Source organism: Erinaceus europaeus, chromosome 17 (assembly GCF_950295315.1).
Source record: "Erinaceus europaeus chromosome 17, mEriEur2.1, whole genome shotgun sequence".
NCBI classification, from domain to species: Eukaryota; Metazoa; Chordata; class Mammalia; order Eulipotyphla; family Erinaceidae; genus Erinaceus; species Erinaceus europaeus.
The window spans coordinates 80,838,165-80,854,655 of NC_080178.1; the positions used below are offsets into that span (position 1 = coordinate 80,838,165).

The 16,491-nt window shown below is 45.9% G+C and overlaps 1 protein-coding gene across 6 annotated transcripts in view; it reads left to right on the top strand.

Annotated features, from left to right (window-relative positions):
* The window catches only part of SBF2 (SET binding factor 2), a 277,867-nt gene that overhangs the window by 144,903 nt on the left and 116,473 nt on the right, over window positions 1-16,491 (top strand). For all 6 annotated transcript variants that reach the window (XM_060177188.1, XM_060177191.1, XM_060177192.1 and 3 more), the window contains 3 exons: window positions 3,865-4,069; window positions 8,421-8,530; window positions 10,605-10,754. In XM_060177188.1, the coding sequence (XP_060033171.1) occupies window positions 3,865-4,069; window positions 8,421-8,530; window positions 10,605-10,754 (465 nt within the window). The remainder of the gene's footprint in view (window positions 1-3,864; window positions 4,070-8,420; window positions 8,531-10,604; window positions 10,755-16,491) is intronic.

The following is a 16,491-nucleotide window of genomic DNA, read 5'->3' on the forward strand; positions in this document are numbered from 1 at the left end:
TTCCCCCCAGTGTGGCTGTTGCCTGCTTTGAATTTCCAACAGAGTCGGAGTTCTTGTTTCTTGGTTTTTATTTGTTCTCCTTTCTCAAGTCTTGCTTGCTGGAATCCCTAGACATTTTCTCGTCTAGCTGGCTCCCACCCACACAAATGAGGGAGATAGTAAAGCCCGTTCTCCCAAGGGTGTACGCCACTCTCTGCTCTGAGAAGATGGTGTGCCTCGCATTAGTATAGCGTACACTCTCTTGCAAATCATTGGCCAGCTTCCATTTTCCCTCTCAATGATAATGATTTTGATAGCTTTCTTGGGAAGTTTATCTTGGTTGGCTTGGACAGAATTGTTAAGATGATCCTCATAGATGTTTAGGTGTCTGAATACTTGGTCATTACTTTACATTTACATTTTCTACAATCAAATATGAGTATTTGGCTGATATACTATTGTTGGGGAAAAAAATTTCCTTGTTTGAGCAAGGAATTCAGAATTGAGCTTTGACTTTTAATGAACTTGCTAATCTGCAGACTAACAGACCAAATGCATCTGGAGTTACATACAAGAGCAGATGTTTCCTAGAAAAATCCAGAGCTCACGGAGCCTTAAACTTCCTCTCACTTAGGCTAAATCTCAAAAGTCACAAGTTGCCAGTTTTCATTTTCAGGTGGCAAATGTGCTTCTTCATACCTACACTGTCCATGAGAGGGCAGCAGTGCACAGGCGTAGCCTCTGAGCCGCACACTGGCTCTGGGGTGTGAGCCTTCCTTGACCTTCTGAATATAATTAATATTGTCTGATTTAGTGAATCTCATCTTAGTTTCGGTATAGGATATGTGTACAACTACAGGATAACCTAAACATTGTTTTCAAAGTGATAAATGCTTATTCTGAATTGTGTGTATATCTGGTTTATAGTCTTTTCAGTTTTCTCTAAGAAGAAAAATCACTGTTAATGACTTAGAACTATGCTTTTCTGTAATAAGTGATTTCTGTTTATACCCTCATTGAGTGTTGTTGCCGTTTCTGTGTCATTAAACTTTCACTGCTGATGATCTGGTGGGAACGTTGAGAGGCAGAGTCTTCGAGGTCTGGTATCTTGCCCAGAGTATGTGTAAACAAGTATTTTTTTAAATTATTTATTTATTTACTTTCCTTTTTGTTGCCCTTGTTTTTTTATTGTTGTTATAGTTATTATTGTTGTTATTGATGTCTCTCATTCCTTGACCTTTCTCTCGGAATTGTCTTGTTATTCAGCTCTATCATATTTTGACATAGAGCCTTTTTCTGAGTTCTTTTGCAGTATTTTATTTCTTAATGCTTTGCTAGTGTCAATTGACGTGTTAACTTGACGCTAACATAAAGTTCTGGTATCTGGGAAGACGGTTCTCCAACTCACACTCCTTCAGAATTGTCTTGACTGTTTTGGAGTCTTCAGTCTTCTTTATAAAGTCTAGGACAAATGGCACACTATGTGACTTTGACTAAACACATTCATCTGTGCCCTTGTTTTTAAAAACAATCTTAATTCCTTTTTGGAACAAGAGATAAGAGTGTCTAGTAAGAGGTAAGTTGTGTCTGGAGAGGAGCCAGGCGGTGCCACACCGCCTGAGCTTACACATCACCGAGTGTGAGGACCCAGGCCCCAGGCCCCAGGCCCCAGGTCCCAGGCCCCACTATAGGTCTTTGCCTTTCTCTCTACCACTTCTCTCTCCCCTTTCTCTGTCAACTTCTTTCTGTCTCTATGCAAAATAAAAATACGCAAACCTCTACATAAAAAAAAAGTGTCGAGGGGGGCCAAGCAGTGGCACAGAGGGTTAAGTGCACATGGCACAAAGCGCAGGGACCTGTGCAAGGATCCTGGTTCGAGCCCCCGGCTCCCCACCTGCAGGGGAGTCGCTACACGAGCGGTGAAGCAGGTCTGCAGGTGTCTGTCTTTCTCTCCCCCTCTCTGTCTTCCCCTCCTCTCTCCATTTCTCTCTGTCCTATCCAACAACAACAACAATAACCACAACAACAATAAAACAGCAAGGGCAACAAAAGGGAATAAATAAATATTTAAAAAAGAATCTTATGAATAATATGTATATGAGGAAATATATATTTGAAGTTTTTGTTACAAAGATAGTAGAAAACAAGTACAGAAATAACAAATATTGTACTTTAAGTGACCGACTCACACCTCAGAATCATAAGAGTTACCACCCCACTCTGAAAGAAAATATTATCTGATAAAACAGATATTAGAAAATTCATACTTCTTTGATGTCTAGAAAAGAACAGTTTCAGAAATAACTGATCGGTGATGTTATAAAACCTTAGAACAGCTTTCTTAACATATAGTTTAGCAAGTGATGATCATGAAGACTTAGCATGGGACTTTGCTTGTTCAGTTTTCTCTTTCTCGCTGATGATAGATAGAAGGGGAAAAGACACACTGTGTATGTGAACTGCGTCGGCAAGAACATGTCATATCTGCTGTCACCTTCTCAGAAGCCTTGCAGAAGAAGCATGTACACACAGGCGCACGCAGTGTGTAGTCATTTAGTCAGTGTAATATAATAAGTAGATCATCTACATCCCAGATTTTGGACACTTTTAAAGAAATATTAGTCTCATTGTATAATGTATCATCTTGTGGCCTAGCTTTTTCTTATCTAGGTAAGGCAGATAACCCAAAAAAGTCAGAGAGCAGCTGCAGTAGATGACAGTTGAGAATTAAAAAGAAAACTTATTTATTTTTAATTAAGTTACTGGGGGGGGGGGTTTGAGATCACTGCAGTGCCAAGGATCAGACTTGTGTTCTCACTCCGCAACTGAGCCCTCTTTCTGACTGTAACAGGTGGCCATTGTAACTGTCTAGAGCGCAGGGTAGGTAGTAGACTTCCGTGGAGAACTTTGTCACATGGGTGGGTTCCATTCTGCCCAGAGTTCTTGCAATAGCTCTATCTCAAAAAGCGTCTTATTGGGGGTCGGGTGGTAGCTCAGCGGGTTAAGTGCATGTGACGCAAAGTTCAAGGACCGGCGGAAGGATCCCAGTTTGAGCCCCCAGCTCCCCACCTGCAGAAGAGTTGCTTCACAGGTGGTGAAGCAGGTCTACAGGTATCTCTCTTTCTCTCGCCTTCTCTGTCTTCCCCGCCTCTCTCAATTTCTCTCTGTCCTATCCAACAACAAACAGGATCAACAATAATAACCACAACAAGGGCAACAAAGGGGGGGGGGAGTGTCTTACTAAAAACCCATGCCAGATCTGTGACTTATGAAAATATTAGCTGAAAATAATAGCTGGTCTCTATGACTCAACTACGACTGTGAGCTTCTCAATTGAACGACTGCAAGAATAAATATGCTGTTCACTAAAGTAGAGAAGACTGGTGCAGATCTGGAGATGAAGATTAAATACTCTGTTTTGTACATATGTATTAAATGTTATTTTAAATGCTATTTAAATGTCTAATCAGAAAAAAAAAGTATTAAGTCCAGGAAAAAGCTCAGTGGGAGATAAAAGTTTGTAAATTACTGGTATTCTACAATTTTAAGATAAGAAACTGGAAGTGATAACTAAAGAAATGCATGAGAAAGAAAGTAAGCAAGTTGTTGGCTATTAGTAGAGTTAAGAGACCAGAGATGAAAAAATAGAAATGTAACAAGAAGCCCTAGTAGCCAAGCAAAGATAATGTTCACAAAAGAGTAAAAAACAGTGGTCAGTTGTATCCAGTGTAAGAACTAAGGACTGCAGTACTTTCTGACGTATATTTGAATGCATGTGTAATCACTCATCCGACTTCAGTTTGTGTCCCTCTGAGTCTCCATGCCTTTCCTGACAGTTTGTCATCTTAAGTGTTAAATAATTTTAGCCTGTATTTGGTATTCCAGGAAAATCCAAACCCTCACATGGCGTTCCAGAAAGTTCCACGCCCAACAGAAGGATCCCACTTGCGAGTTCATATTCTTCCTTTCCCAAAGATCAATGAGATTCGAGTACAAGAATTGATCCAGGAAAACCTTGCTAAGAATCAGAATGCACCTCCTGCTTCACGGATGGAGAAGAAATGTGTCGTACCAGCAGGCCCACCTGTTGGTATGTGTTTATCTGTTTGTTTTAAAAGTAAACCCACTAGTTCTGCTTTACATCTTGATGCTTTTCAGCCACCCAAGTTGCAGATGCTACCATAATATCCACCTGACCTCCCCAGGCAGATGACCTCACCCATGTGTCCTGGAACCCCACCTCCCCAGGCCCCTGTCCTACTAAGGAAAGACAGATACAGGCTCGGGGGGGGGGGGATGGATCCACCTGCCAACACCCATGTCCAGTGGAGAAGCAGTTACAGAACCCAGACCTGCCACCTGCTCCCCATAAAGATCTTGGATCCATACTCCCAGAGGGATAAAGAATAGGAAAGCTTCTAAGGAGGGGAGGGATATGGAGCTCTGGTGGTGGGAACTGTATAGGATTGTACCACTCTTATCCCACAATCTTGTCAATGATCATTAAATCACTCATAATAGTAATAAGTAAACCTTTGGGGCCTGATAAATAGCTTACTGAGTAGGGTGTGTGCTACTAGCCATGTGTGTATGTGGCCCAAGTTTGAACCCTGGCACAATACTATAAGATTGTAGAAGTGAAGTTTTATGCATGTGTGTGAGTGTGCACGACTCACTGCACCCACCACCAGGGTTCCTGTACCATCATATGCCAGGTGGGACCCTCCACTTACCCCTTCATCTTCTCTCCCTCTGCCCCCCTTCTTTCTGATAACCACCATAGTTTGTTGTTTCTGGGGCTTCATTCTGGATTGATTTATTTATTTGCCTCCAGCATTATTCCTGGGGCTCAGTGCCAACACTACAAATCCACTGCTCCCAGCAGCTTTTTTTCCCTCCTATTTTTACTTGGTAGGATAGAGAGAAATTGAGATTGGAGGGGGAGATAAAGAGGGAGAGATAAAGAGGGAGAGAGGAAGACACCTGCAAACCTGCAATCGCCATTCACGAACCATTCCCGCTGCAGGTGGGGAGTAGGGACTCAAACCCTGGTCCTTGCACTTGGTACTGTGTGCACTTAATTGGGTGTGCTGCCACCTGGCCCCCTGCTTTTTTTAGACAGAGAGACAGATACAGATAGAAAGAGAAACTGATAGTTGTTCTCCTTCTCTGGGATGTGGATTCCTCTAATCTGTGTTTCTGTAGTTCTCTGTTCTGTTTAAATAGGTGGCTTTGCTTTTTATCTAAGTTTTTTTTTTTTTTTTTTTTTTTGCCTCCAGGGTTATTGCTGGGGCTCGGTGCCTGCACCATGAATCCACTGCTCCTGGAGGCCATTTTTTCCCCTTTTGTTGCCCATGTTGTTGTAGCCTCATTGGGGTTATTATTGTTATTGTTGATATCGTTCATTATTGGCTAGGACAGAGAGAAAATGGAGAGAGGAGGGGAAGACAGAGGGGGAGAGAAAGACAGACACCTGCAGACCTGCTTCTCACCGCCTGTGAAGCGACTCCCCTGCAGGTGGGGAGCCGGGGGCTTGAACCGTGATCCTTCCACAGGTCCTTGTGCTTTGCGCCACGTGAGCTCAACCCACTGCGCTACCATCCAACCCCCGTTTATCTAAGTTTTATATTTCTTCCTAGTAGACATTTTAGTTTGCTACAAACCATGCAGTGTTTGCACTGAAAATTAGTGCAGTTTTTATTAATGGATGACAGACAACATGTTATCTGCAGTATTTATGTAGTAATTTTAATATTAATTATTTAATAATGTAACTGACATTTTTGAAAGATTTGAGAAGTGTTAATGGTTTTAAAAATCTTGAAGATTTCAAATTGATAGCAAAATATACTGACTAGTAAGTCAGAAAAGGCATTCTTTCTTGTTAGTTCTGGGGAAGTGTAGAGGTAATACCCTTAGATGGTAAGATCAGATGTCAAATCTTTCCTTTTTATTACATAAGGGGATCTTTCCTTTTTGTTACATAATCATTGATATCTCCTTGGAAGTAGCACATTGCTAGAGCACAGGACCTGTGCGCCTAATGTGTCAGATTTGAACCCTGGTACCACTTACCACTTAGTGTTGCGTGGTGTTCTGGTATCTCTCTCTCCTTCTCTCTCACTTCCTTTCTTTGTCTTCAGAGTAAATAAATACGAGGCCAGGCAGTAGTGCAGCGGGTTAAGTGCACATGGCACTGTGAAGCGCAAGGACCCGCGTAAGGATCCTGGTTCGAGCCCCCGGCTCCCCACCTGCAGGGGAGTCGCTTCACAGGCGGTGAAGCAGGTCTGCAGGTGTCTGTCTTTCTCTCCCCCTCTCTGTCTTCCCCTCCTCTCTCCATTTCTGTCTGTCCTATCCAACAGCAACAATAGTACTGGCAACAATAACAACATCAAGGGCAACAAAATGAGAAAAATGGCCTCCAGGAGCAGTAGATTCATAGTGCAGGCACCAAGCCCCAGCAATAACCCTGGAGGCAAAAAAAAATAATAATAATAATTTTTAAATTTTTTTGTAAATAATTTTAAAAAGAAGTCTTGATAGAAGAAAGTATTAATAGTATCTCACTATACAACTGTAATAGCTCTTTGTAAAATTGTTATTTTTTATCTTTTCATTATTTAATTTTTAGTAGTGATTTAATATTGGTTTACAAAATCACAATATAGGGGTATAATTCCACATCTCTCCCACCACTAGCAGTCTGTGTCCCCATTCTCCCCATTAGAAACGCAGTAGTGGGAGTCGGCGGTGGCGCAGCGGGTTAAGCGCACGTGGCGCAAAGCGCAGGGACCGGCGTAAGGATCCCGGTTCGAGCCCCCGGCTCCCCACCTGCAGGGGAGTCGCTTCACAGGCGGTGAAGCAGGTCTGCAGGTGTCTGTCTTTCTCTCCCCCTCTCTGCCTTCCCCTCCTCTCTCCATTTCTCTCTGTCCTATCCAACAACAAAGCAACGTCAACAATGGCAATAATAACCGCAACGAGGCTGCAACAACTAGGGCAACAAAAAGGGGGAAAAATGGCCTCCAGGAGCGGTAGACTCATGGTGCAGGCACCGAGCCCAGCAATCACCCTGGAAGGGGGAAGAAAAAAAAAAGAAACGGCAGTAGTTCTCCCAAGGTCACAGATACGGGTTGACTATTATTCCTATAGCTACATTTATATACATTTACCCATTGTTTTCTGTGATCCTGCCTTCTCTTCTAAGTCATATCTGCTACTTCTGAGTGTCCTCCTCTCCTCTCCCCCCACCCCTCACCCTCCTCCCCGCTTCTATCCTCGGGTTCTGATGGAATTGGAGTTCAGAGCCCTCTGATCATCTTCCCCTAACATTTACCCCTCTGGGTGTAAGGACCAAAATTCTTTATGGGGAGCAGAAGGTGGGAGTCCTGGTTTCTGTCCTTGCTTCTTCACTGGGCATTGGCAGTTTGATCTATACCCTCAGCCTCTTTGCCAAGTGAAAATTCTCTTATTTTTACAGGTTTCGTTTTGATTCTGATATTCTTTAGGTAAATATATTTAAGAAAAAGCAGCCTTTATAATATACTAGAAATATCCAAGCTAATGATAAAAGCAAGACACTGAGTTCACAAGACTAAACAGTCCCTTAGACAGAAGATAGCTAAGCTGACAGCACCTAGAACGTCACATGCAGAAGACCCCAAGTGAGAGCCCAGATGTGGAAGACGCCATAGTTCTGTGTTCTGTCCGGCTCTTTCTCACTAATAAACACACACCTTCTGTGTGTGTTTACACAAACGGCAATCCTTTGAGGAGGATCACTTCTCTTCTTGTAAAGCTCTTTAAGTCCTCTACTAACATTTATAGAATAATTTTTGTCAAATGTGATATTTTTCATTTGGTGTAATATCTTAGGAAGCTGAACAGTTTTTTCTATTAGTAACCTTATATGTGAGCATTAATTATTTTTGTCATGATCGTGTACCCACAAATATTTTGTGTCAGTCTGTTTACAGTTAAAGCTTAAAGACATGTTAACTTTGTGGGCCACTGGGGGATGAACCCAGGACCTCTGCATTGGTTCATTTTCACAGGCGGTACCTCGGAGCAGCCTCCCTGTCCTAACATCATGCCACCACAGCTTTGCTTCTCTATGTAGAGCTGGCTCATGCTATCCAGGCTGTTCCTCTGTGGTGGGGGGCGGGGGGGGGGGCTCAGAGCCAGCCTGTGATGCACAGAGTTGGTGTGCTGATCGTATTGTTGAGGGTATCACTAGGATGACTCCTGTTACACCGTCTTTCATCAGCCATTGACTGACCTGATACTTCAAAACCTAAACATGCAAAGTGTCAAAAGGAAACTAGAAGAAGAAAATATACCCCTATGGGTTGTCCTGTCAATAATGACAGTAGTGTCATATTCTGTTCCTCTTGTTTTTATAATGGCTCACGGTGTTTGATTTGTGTTTTCCCTATTTTCATTAGTTTCAATAATGGATAAAGTGACAACAGTTTTCAACAGTGCACAGAGATTGGAAGTTGTGAGGAACTGCATCTCACTCATATTTGAAAGTAAAACATTGGAGACTGAAAAGGTAATAAAATGTCATCTGACCTTCCCCCTCGGCATTCATCACTTCACCATTAGATTGAAATGCGCAGCTTGTCAGCTGGCCTGCTCTGTAATCCTGTCATGCCACCCTTTTCCTTGCAAAGTTTCCTTTCACTGTCCTAGTCATGGTAAGGAAGTCATGTTGAAGAATCAAGATCTTAGCACAGCTTACTGTTGAGGCTGACAGGTACATATTTGTAATCATTTTCCCCTTGAGATTTTAAACACGTGACTGAGGACCCTCATTCAGTTCCCAGTGCTACATTTGCTGGAGAGGCACTTGTGCTCTCTTTTCCCTCTCCCTCTCCACCTTCTACTTCATAGGAAATATTATAAATCTTTTTTAAAGTTATGAATACTAATTTCTGTTTTGGCATATTATTTAGTAACGTAGCACTTCAAATGTAATTTTATTCATTTAAATTTAAGAAGAATAAGTAATGCATTGTCAAACTGTGGGGATGGGTTAGACAGCGTAATGGTTATGCAAAGAGTCTGTCACGCCTGTAAAGTCCCAGATTCAGTCCCCCACACCACCATAAGCCAGAGCTGACAGTAAAAATGAAAGGAAATACACGCACGCACGCACGCACGCACACCTCAGATTATGCTATTTGATAAAAATGTACCTCTTTAAAGTACATTTTCTTGCCAATTTGAGTAAGGTATGCTAATCATAATCTGATTTCCTGTTGTTGTGAACATTTATTGTAAGGGCTTGTATCTTATATAAAGAGTCAAGTCTTTTCCTTTATACTAAATCAGCCCCACCCTCTGCACGCTTTGAGGTGTTGGGCTGTCTTTTCTTTCACTTCTCCTTTCTTTTCTTTGTAGCCCTTTTACTTATGGTTGAAATAACCTAGACTTTCTCTCTCCCTCTCTTTTCACATCATTTTTACCGTTAACCGCCTACAACAACATTACGTTCTCCTGTCATCTGGCCTCTTCCCTTTCTCTTTGTCCATTCATTTCTATTTTTAAGGTGGTTTTTTTTCTTGCCTCCAGGGTTATTGCTGGGGCTCAGTGCCAGCACTGCGAATCTGCTGCTCTTGGAGGCCATCCCCCCCCCCCGTTTTTGTTGCCCTTATAGCTTTTGTTTTTGTTGTTGTTATTGTTATTGATGTCATTGTTGTTGGCTAGGACAGAGAGAAATGGAAAGAGGAGGAGAAGACAGAGAGGGGGAGAGAAAGACAGACACCTGCAGACCTGCTTCACCACCTGTGAAGACAGACACCTGCAGACCTGCTTCACCACCTGCTTCACCACCTGCTTCACCACCTTCACTCCCCTGCAGGTGGGGAGCCGGGGGCTCGAACCGGGATCCTTACGCCGGACCTTGCACTTTGTGCTGCCTGTGCTTAACCCGCTGCGCTACCACTCAGCTCCCTATTTTTAAGGTTTTTGACATTAAACGAGCCTATTAATTTATGTAACAAAATAACTAGACTCAGTGGTGAGCTGGAAGAAGCCCTGTTACAGGTGATGAGGTAACAGAATTTTTTCAGTGCATAATCCTAGAGGTCTCTCACTCTGAGCTCTTTCATTGCCCTTATTATGTTCAATAGAAAGAAAAGAGGTCACAGAGCGCCCTTTACATATTAAACCAGAACAGTGCTTAAACAGCATGCAAGGCCAGAGTATAGTAGCACTCATATTCTCAAATACTCTTAGAATTTTTTTTTTTTCTTCCCATAGCGACATAGTTATTGGAAGAAAAAAAAAAGAAGGAGAAGAAGAAGTGTCCGTTGCTTTGTCTCATTTGTCTCATGATCTGAAGTATCAATCATTTTGGTCACCAAATTTATGACTTTTTTAAAGTGGTTTTAACATTTCTTTAGTTTATCACATAAAATAATTCTACTTCTCATGTTGACTTACAAATAACTGTATCCATCTACTCCATATTTTCGTAGCATTTCTTCCCTTTTCTAGGAGTTGAGTCCTCCTCTTATCTCTGGGAAACGCCTTACAGGAGAATGCACTCAGATCTTAGTGTGGGTGAGAGTCACACTTTGCCCGCTGGCCCCTCCACTCACGTGTGCCTCTCTTGTCCTCAGACCCTTCCTGCTGCGCTAAGAGCCCTTAAAGGAAAGGCGGCCAGACAGTGTCTCACTGACGAGCTGGGTCTGCATGTGCAACAAAACCGGGCAATCTTGGACCATCAGCAGTTTGACTACGTGATAAGGATGATGAACTGTACTCTGCAGGTAACTTCTAACTCGTTGGTTATCTCAGGGCAGTCAGCAAATACTGATACAGCACAGCTGCCCGAGGCGTCCACAGCTAATGGAATGATCGTCAGTAGCCATGCCGCTTCTGTCAGAAACATGTCTCCCCTGGCCCGAGGGTTAAGGGCTTTTGCATTTTGTACGTGTTAGACTCTGAGTTACTCTCTGGACTCCCCCACGCCCATGAGAGCAGCAGCAGGACTCCCTGAATGGTGGGGCCGAGCTTTGTCCTCGTTCTCTTACTAGAGAGAGATGTGCCTGACTTCCTTCCTCAGCATCCAGGAGACTCAGCACACAGTGCTGCCGCTACTCACGGTGGGCTCTTCAGTGTTCACCTGGCACACTGGCGTGGAGGGCAGAGAGTGGCAACACTCCAAGCGATGAGTGAACTACTCAGTGCAGTGTTTAGTAAGCGCTCCCCTTTGCCACCAGGGTTAGCACTGGGACCCAAGGCCAAACGTTACAACTCCAGCGTTACAGGGGCCGTTATCTGCTTATTAGACACAGGTGGAGAGAGGTGGGACGCCCGCAGTACTGCCCACCTCCTGGGCCGCTCCTCCGAGGACCCGGGTCCTCACCTGCTCTCTGCTGAGCCACACAGGGAGTGTGTGATATCACAAAAGGATGTTTCCTTCAAAACTATGATGACACAGTTCCCTATCAAGGCAAAAAAAAATTAATTGTAGCTACAAAGATCTATGTGGATTATGTTAAAAAAAGATAATTTTTTGCCAAAGTAAAAAAAAAAAAGAATTTATTTAAAATAATGCACATGCAGAAGCCTTGGGTTTGTTACCAACTACATTTTTAAACAAGAAAAATGGCACACATTCAGTGTATATGTATTTTAAATCTTCTCATTTTAAACTACAAGGTTGTCAGATATACCTCAGGAAAGCTGGTGTGTGGGGGCGGGGGGAATCGCAAGGAAAATACTTTTAGAAAAGTGCTTTTGTAAAGGCCAGAAGAATAACTCACTTGGATAGTATGCTGTCACGTGTGCGTCCCAGGTTCAAGCCTAGCCCCCACCACAATGAAGGAAGCTTCAATGTTGTGGTCTCAATCAGTCCCTCCCTCCCTCCCTGTCTCCCTCCGTCCCTCCCTCCCTCCCTCTCTGTCTCCCTCCGTCCATCTCTCTCTCTCTCTCCCTCTCCCTCCCTCTCTGTCTCCCTCTGTCCCTCCCTCCCTCTCTGTCTCCCTCTGTCCCTCCCTCCCTCCCTCTCTGTCTCCCTCCGTCCATCTCTCTCTCTCTCTCCCTCTCCCTCCCTCTCTGTCTCCCTCTGTCCCTCCCTCCCTCTCTGTCTCCCTCCGTCCCTCCCTCCCTCCCTCTCTGTCTCCCTCTGTCCCTCCCTCCCTCCCTCTCTGTCTCCCTCCGTCCATCTCTCTCTCTCTCTCCCTCTCCCTCCCTCTCTGTCTCCCTCTGTCCCTCCCTCCCTCCCTCTCTGTCTCCCTCCGTCCATCTCTCTCTCTCTCTCCCTCTCCCTCCCTCTCTGTCTCCCTCTGTCCCTCCCTCCCTCTCTGTCTCCCTCTGTCCCTCCCTCCCTCTCTGTCTCCCTCCGTCCCTCCCTCCCTCCCTCTCTGTCTCCCTCTGTCCCTCCCTCCCTCCCTCTCTGTCTCCCTCCGTCCATCTCTCTCTCTCTCTCCCTCTCCCTCCCTCTCTGTCTCCCTCCGTCCATCTCTCTCTCTCTCTCCCTCTCCCTCCCTCTCTGTCTCCCTCTGTCCCTCCCTCCCTCCCTCTCTGTCTCCCTCTGTCCCTCCCTCCCTCCCTCTCTGTCTCCCTCCGTCCATCTCTCTCTCTCCCTCTCCCTCCCTCTCTGTCTCCCTCTGTCCCTCCCTCCCTCCCTCTCTGTCTCCCTCTGTCCCTCCCTCCCTCTCTGTCTCCCTCTGTCCCTCCCTCCCTCCCTCTCTGTCTCCCTCTGTCCATCTCTCTCTCTCTCTCCCTCTCCCTCCCTCTCTGTCTCCCTCTGTCCCTCCCTCCCTCTCTGTCTCCCTCTGTCCCTCCCTCCCTCCCTCTCTGTCTCCCTCCGTCCATCTCTCTCTCTCTCCCTCTCCCTCCCTCTCTGTCTCCCTCTGTCCCTCCCTCCCTCTCTGTCTCCCTCCGTCCCTCCCTCCCTCCCTCTCTGTCTCCCTCTGTCCCTCCCTCCCTCCCTCTCTGTCTCCCTCCGTCCATCTCTCTCTCTCTCTCCCTCTCCCTCCCTCTCTGTCTCCCTCTGTCCCTCCCTCCCTCCCTCTCTGTCTCCCTCCGTCCATCTCTCTCTCTCTCTCCCTCTCCCTCCCTCTCTGTCTCCCTCTGTCCCTCCCTCCCTCCCTCTCTGTCTCCCTCCGTCCATCTCTCTCTCTCTCTCCCTCTCCCTCCCTCTCTGTCTCCCTCTGTCCCTCCCTCCCTCTCTGTCTCCCTCTGTCCCTCCCTCCCTCTCTGTCTCCCTCCGTCCCTCCCTCCCTCCCTCTCTGTCTCCCTCTGTCCCTCCCTCCCTCCCTCTCTGTCTCCCTCCGTCCATCTCTCTCTCTCTCTCCCTCTCCCTCCCTCTCTGTCTCCCTCCGTCCATCTCTCTCTCTCTCTCCCTCTCCCTCCCTCTCTGTCTCCCTCTGTCCCTCCCTCCCTCCCTCTCTGTCTCCCTCTGTCCCTCCCTCCCTCCCTCTCTGTCTCCCTCCGTCCATCTCTCTCTCTCTCCCTCTCCCTCCCTCTCTGTCTCCCTCTGTCCCTCCCTCCCTCCCTCTCTGTCTCCCTCTGTCCCTCCCTCCCTCTCTGTCTCCCTCTGTCCCTCCCTCCCTCCCTCTCTGTCTCCCTCTGTCCATCTCTCTCTCTCTCTCCCTCTCCCTCCCTCTCTGTCTCCCTCTGTCCCTCCCTCCCTCTCTGTCTCCCTCTGTCCCTCCCTCCCTCCCTCTCTGTCTCCCTCCGTCCATCTCTCTCTCTCTCCCTCTCCCTCCCTCTCTGTCTCCCTCTGTCCCTCCCTCCCTCCCTCTCTGTCTCCCTCTGTCCCTCCCTCCCTCTCTGTCTCCCTCTGTCCCTCCCTCCCTCCCTCTCTGTCTCCCTCCGTCCATCTCTCTCTCTCTCCCTCTCCCTCCCTCTCTGTCTCCCTCTGTCCTTCCCTCCCTCTCTGTCTCCCTCTGTCCCTCCCTCCCTCTCTGTCTCCCTCTGTCCCTCCCTCCCTCTCTGTCTCCCTCCGTCCCTCCCTCCCTCCCTCTCTGTCTCCCTCTGTCCCTCCCTCCCTCCCTCTCTGTCTCCCTCTGTCCCTCCCTCCCTCCCTCTCTGTCTCCCTCCGTCCATCTCTCTCTCTCCCTCTCCCTCCCTCTCTGTCTCCCTCTGTCCTTCCCTCCCTCTCTGTCTCCCTCTGTCCCTCCCTCCCTCTCTGTCTCCCTCTGTCCCTCCCTCCCTCTCTGTCTCCCTCCGTCCCTCCCTCCCTCCCTCTCTGTCTCCCTCCGTCCATCTCTCTCTCTCTCCCTCTCCCTCCCTCTCTGTCTCCCTCTGTCCCTCCCTCCCTCTCTGTCTCCCTCTGTCCCTCCCTCCCTCCCTCTCTGTCTCCCTCCATCCATCTCTCTCTCTCTTTCTCTCTCTCTCTGTCTCTCTCTCCCTCCCTCCCTCCTTCCCTCCTTCTCTCTCTCCCTCTCCCTCTCTCTTTCCTTCTCTCCCCCTCTCTTCCCTCTATTTCTCCATATATATGAGAACAAAGGCAGGGGGTCCAGGTGGTGGTGCACCTGGTTGAATGCACATGTTGCAGTGTGCCAGGAACGGGTTCAAGACCCCACTCCCCACCTGCAGGGGAAACTTCTCCAGTGGGGAAGCAGGGCTGCAGGTGTCTCTCTTGTCTCTCTCCCTCTCTATTTCCTCCTCCTTCTCGACTTCTGACGGTCTCTATAAAAATAAATAAATAAAAGTAAAAAAGAGAAAAGAAAGGAGGCATGTCGCTGTGGGTATCAGTAGTCATGGTAATGTTTAAAATCTTAATCCAGATAATGGGCGCTCAGTATGTCACTAGTCTTTAGAACCTTATGTACACGTTAATGTCGTGGGTACTGCCACTATTTTTTGTGAAAATGTAGCTTTTAGAATTTGGGGTCCGGGGGAGAGTTGTGCACAGGACATAAATGTTTTTTCAAACATATTTTAAAGAATATTTCCAGAAATTCTTACTTTAAATCAGTGGTAATTCAGTATCAAAAATATAATCTACTAATAAGCACTTGACAAGAGGAAATATGATTTTCTTTCAGCAGAAATGCAGTCTCACACTGGAATGTAACCAGCTCTCACAGGTGCCCTAGCCGTCGTCTCAGCATGTGTGCACAGAGCCACGTGAGCCGCCGCCTGACCTGGCCCAGGAGCCTTTACACGGCCAGGGCTCCAGTCGCAGCACCAGCAGGAAGCTCCTTGAGTGGCGGTGCAGTGCTGTGCTGGTCACTCCTCCCTTTATCTGGAGCAGTGGGCAGTGTAGATTCGTGGCTTCTGCAGCAAGAAAACCAGACCAAGCCACATGTTTTGCTATTTTTGCCACTTTGTGACTGCTACTTTAGTAGCGTCGGTATAGAGAGCAAAATGATTTGATGGGCACAGCCAAAAGTCAGATGATTCCCAATTGCCTACGATCGGTTATAATGCCACAGATTGCATTTTAGAGATTTTTTTTCACTAGTATTTTCCATGCTATTTAAGGAACCAATTGCAAGACTTTCTCTAAATTTAACTTGAGCCTATACTAATTTGTAAGTCTTTCACAGATAACCAGACACCCAAGCCTGTAACTTTTTCATTTGAGTCATGTATTGGGGCAGGAAGGGCATGAATGAATGAATACTGCTTTCAGATAGCACTTAGTGATTCAGTTTTCCGTCTCTACACAAACATATGTTCTGTCGTTGGTCCAGAGGCAGGTGAGGTGACCCAGTGGGCAGCACACAGCTCAGCAGGGGTGAGGCTCGGCTCCGGTCAGCAGCAACCGGGAGGCAGCTCCACGCTAGAGTGGTGCTGTTTCTCTTCTCTCTTTCTCTTTCTCTCTCTTCTCTTCTTCTAAAATGAAAACAATGTGAACATTTTATTTTGGAGCCTTCTGGTGTTGCTCATGTATGAGGCACTGACACCACATTGGGGAAAGAAATCCTGCCTTCATTCGTGCATGTCCTGTCCTCTCATATCATATGGAAATTCTTCTCATTGCAAATGGGCCTACATGTAATATTCCTACTTTAATGGTTCATTTTTCACCAACTTGGGATTTTTTTTGGTATTTATATTCTTGTTGCAACAGTGTCACTTGTGGGGATTTAACATGACATTCTGAACTTTTTTATTTTTTTGCAAAAACAGTGTTCCAAGGCTGAAAGCCAGACATCTGTGTTAGTGTTTTAAGAAAAAAACATTAATTGAATGAACTAATTTTTAGGTGGTGATTCAAAAACTTTAGTAATATTTGCTTTTCGTGATCTCAAAGTTATTTTGTCTTTTTATTTCTCTCAGTGGAAAATTAAATGGAGCATGAATACAGCCAAGGGTCTCTTTTGTTTATCAGGTTCTCTCAATGCCAGAATAAAATTTTAAGTGGCCGGTTTATAGTTATAGATTATTTATACATAGTATCTCACTTCAGATAGCTGATCATTTTTTAGTCCTTTTTATAACTGTGGTTCTTACTAATCTCTCCAAAAATTGCATGGCCTCCACTCTCCATTTTAGGAGATAACGTGATTAAACTGTGTGTATGTGAAGATCTCAGATAAGATA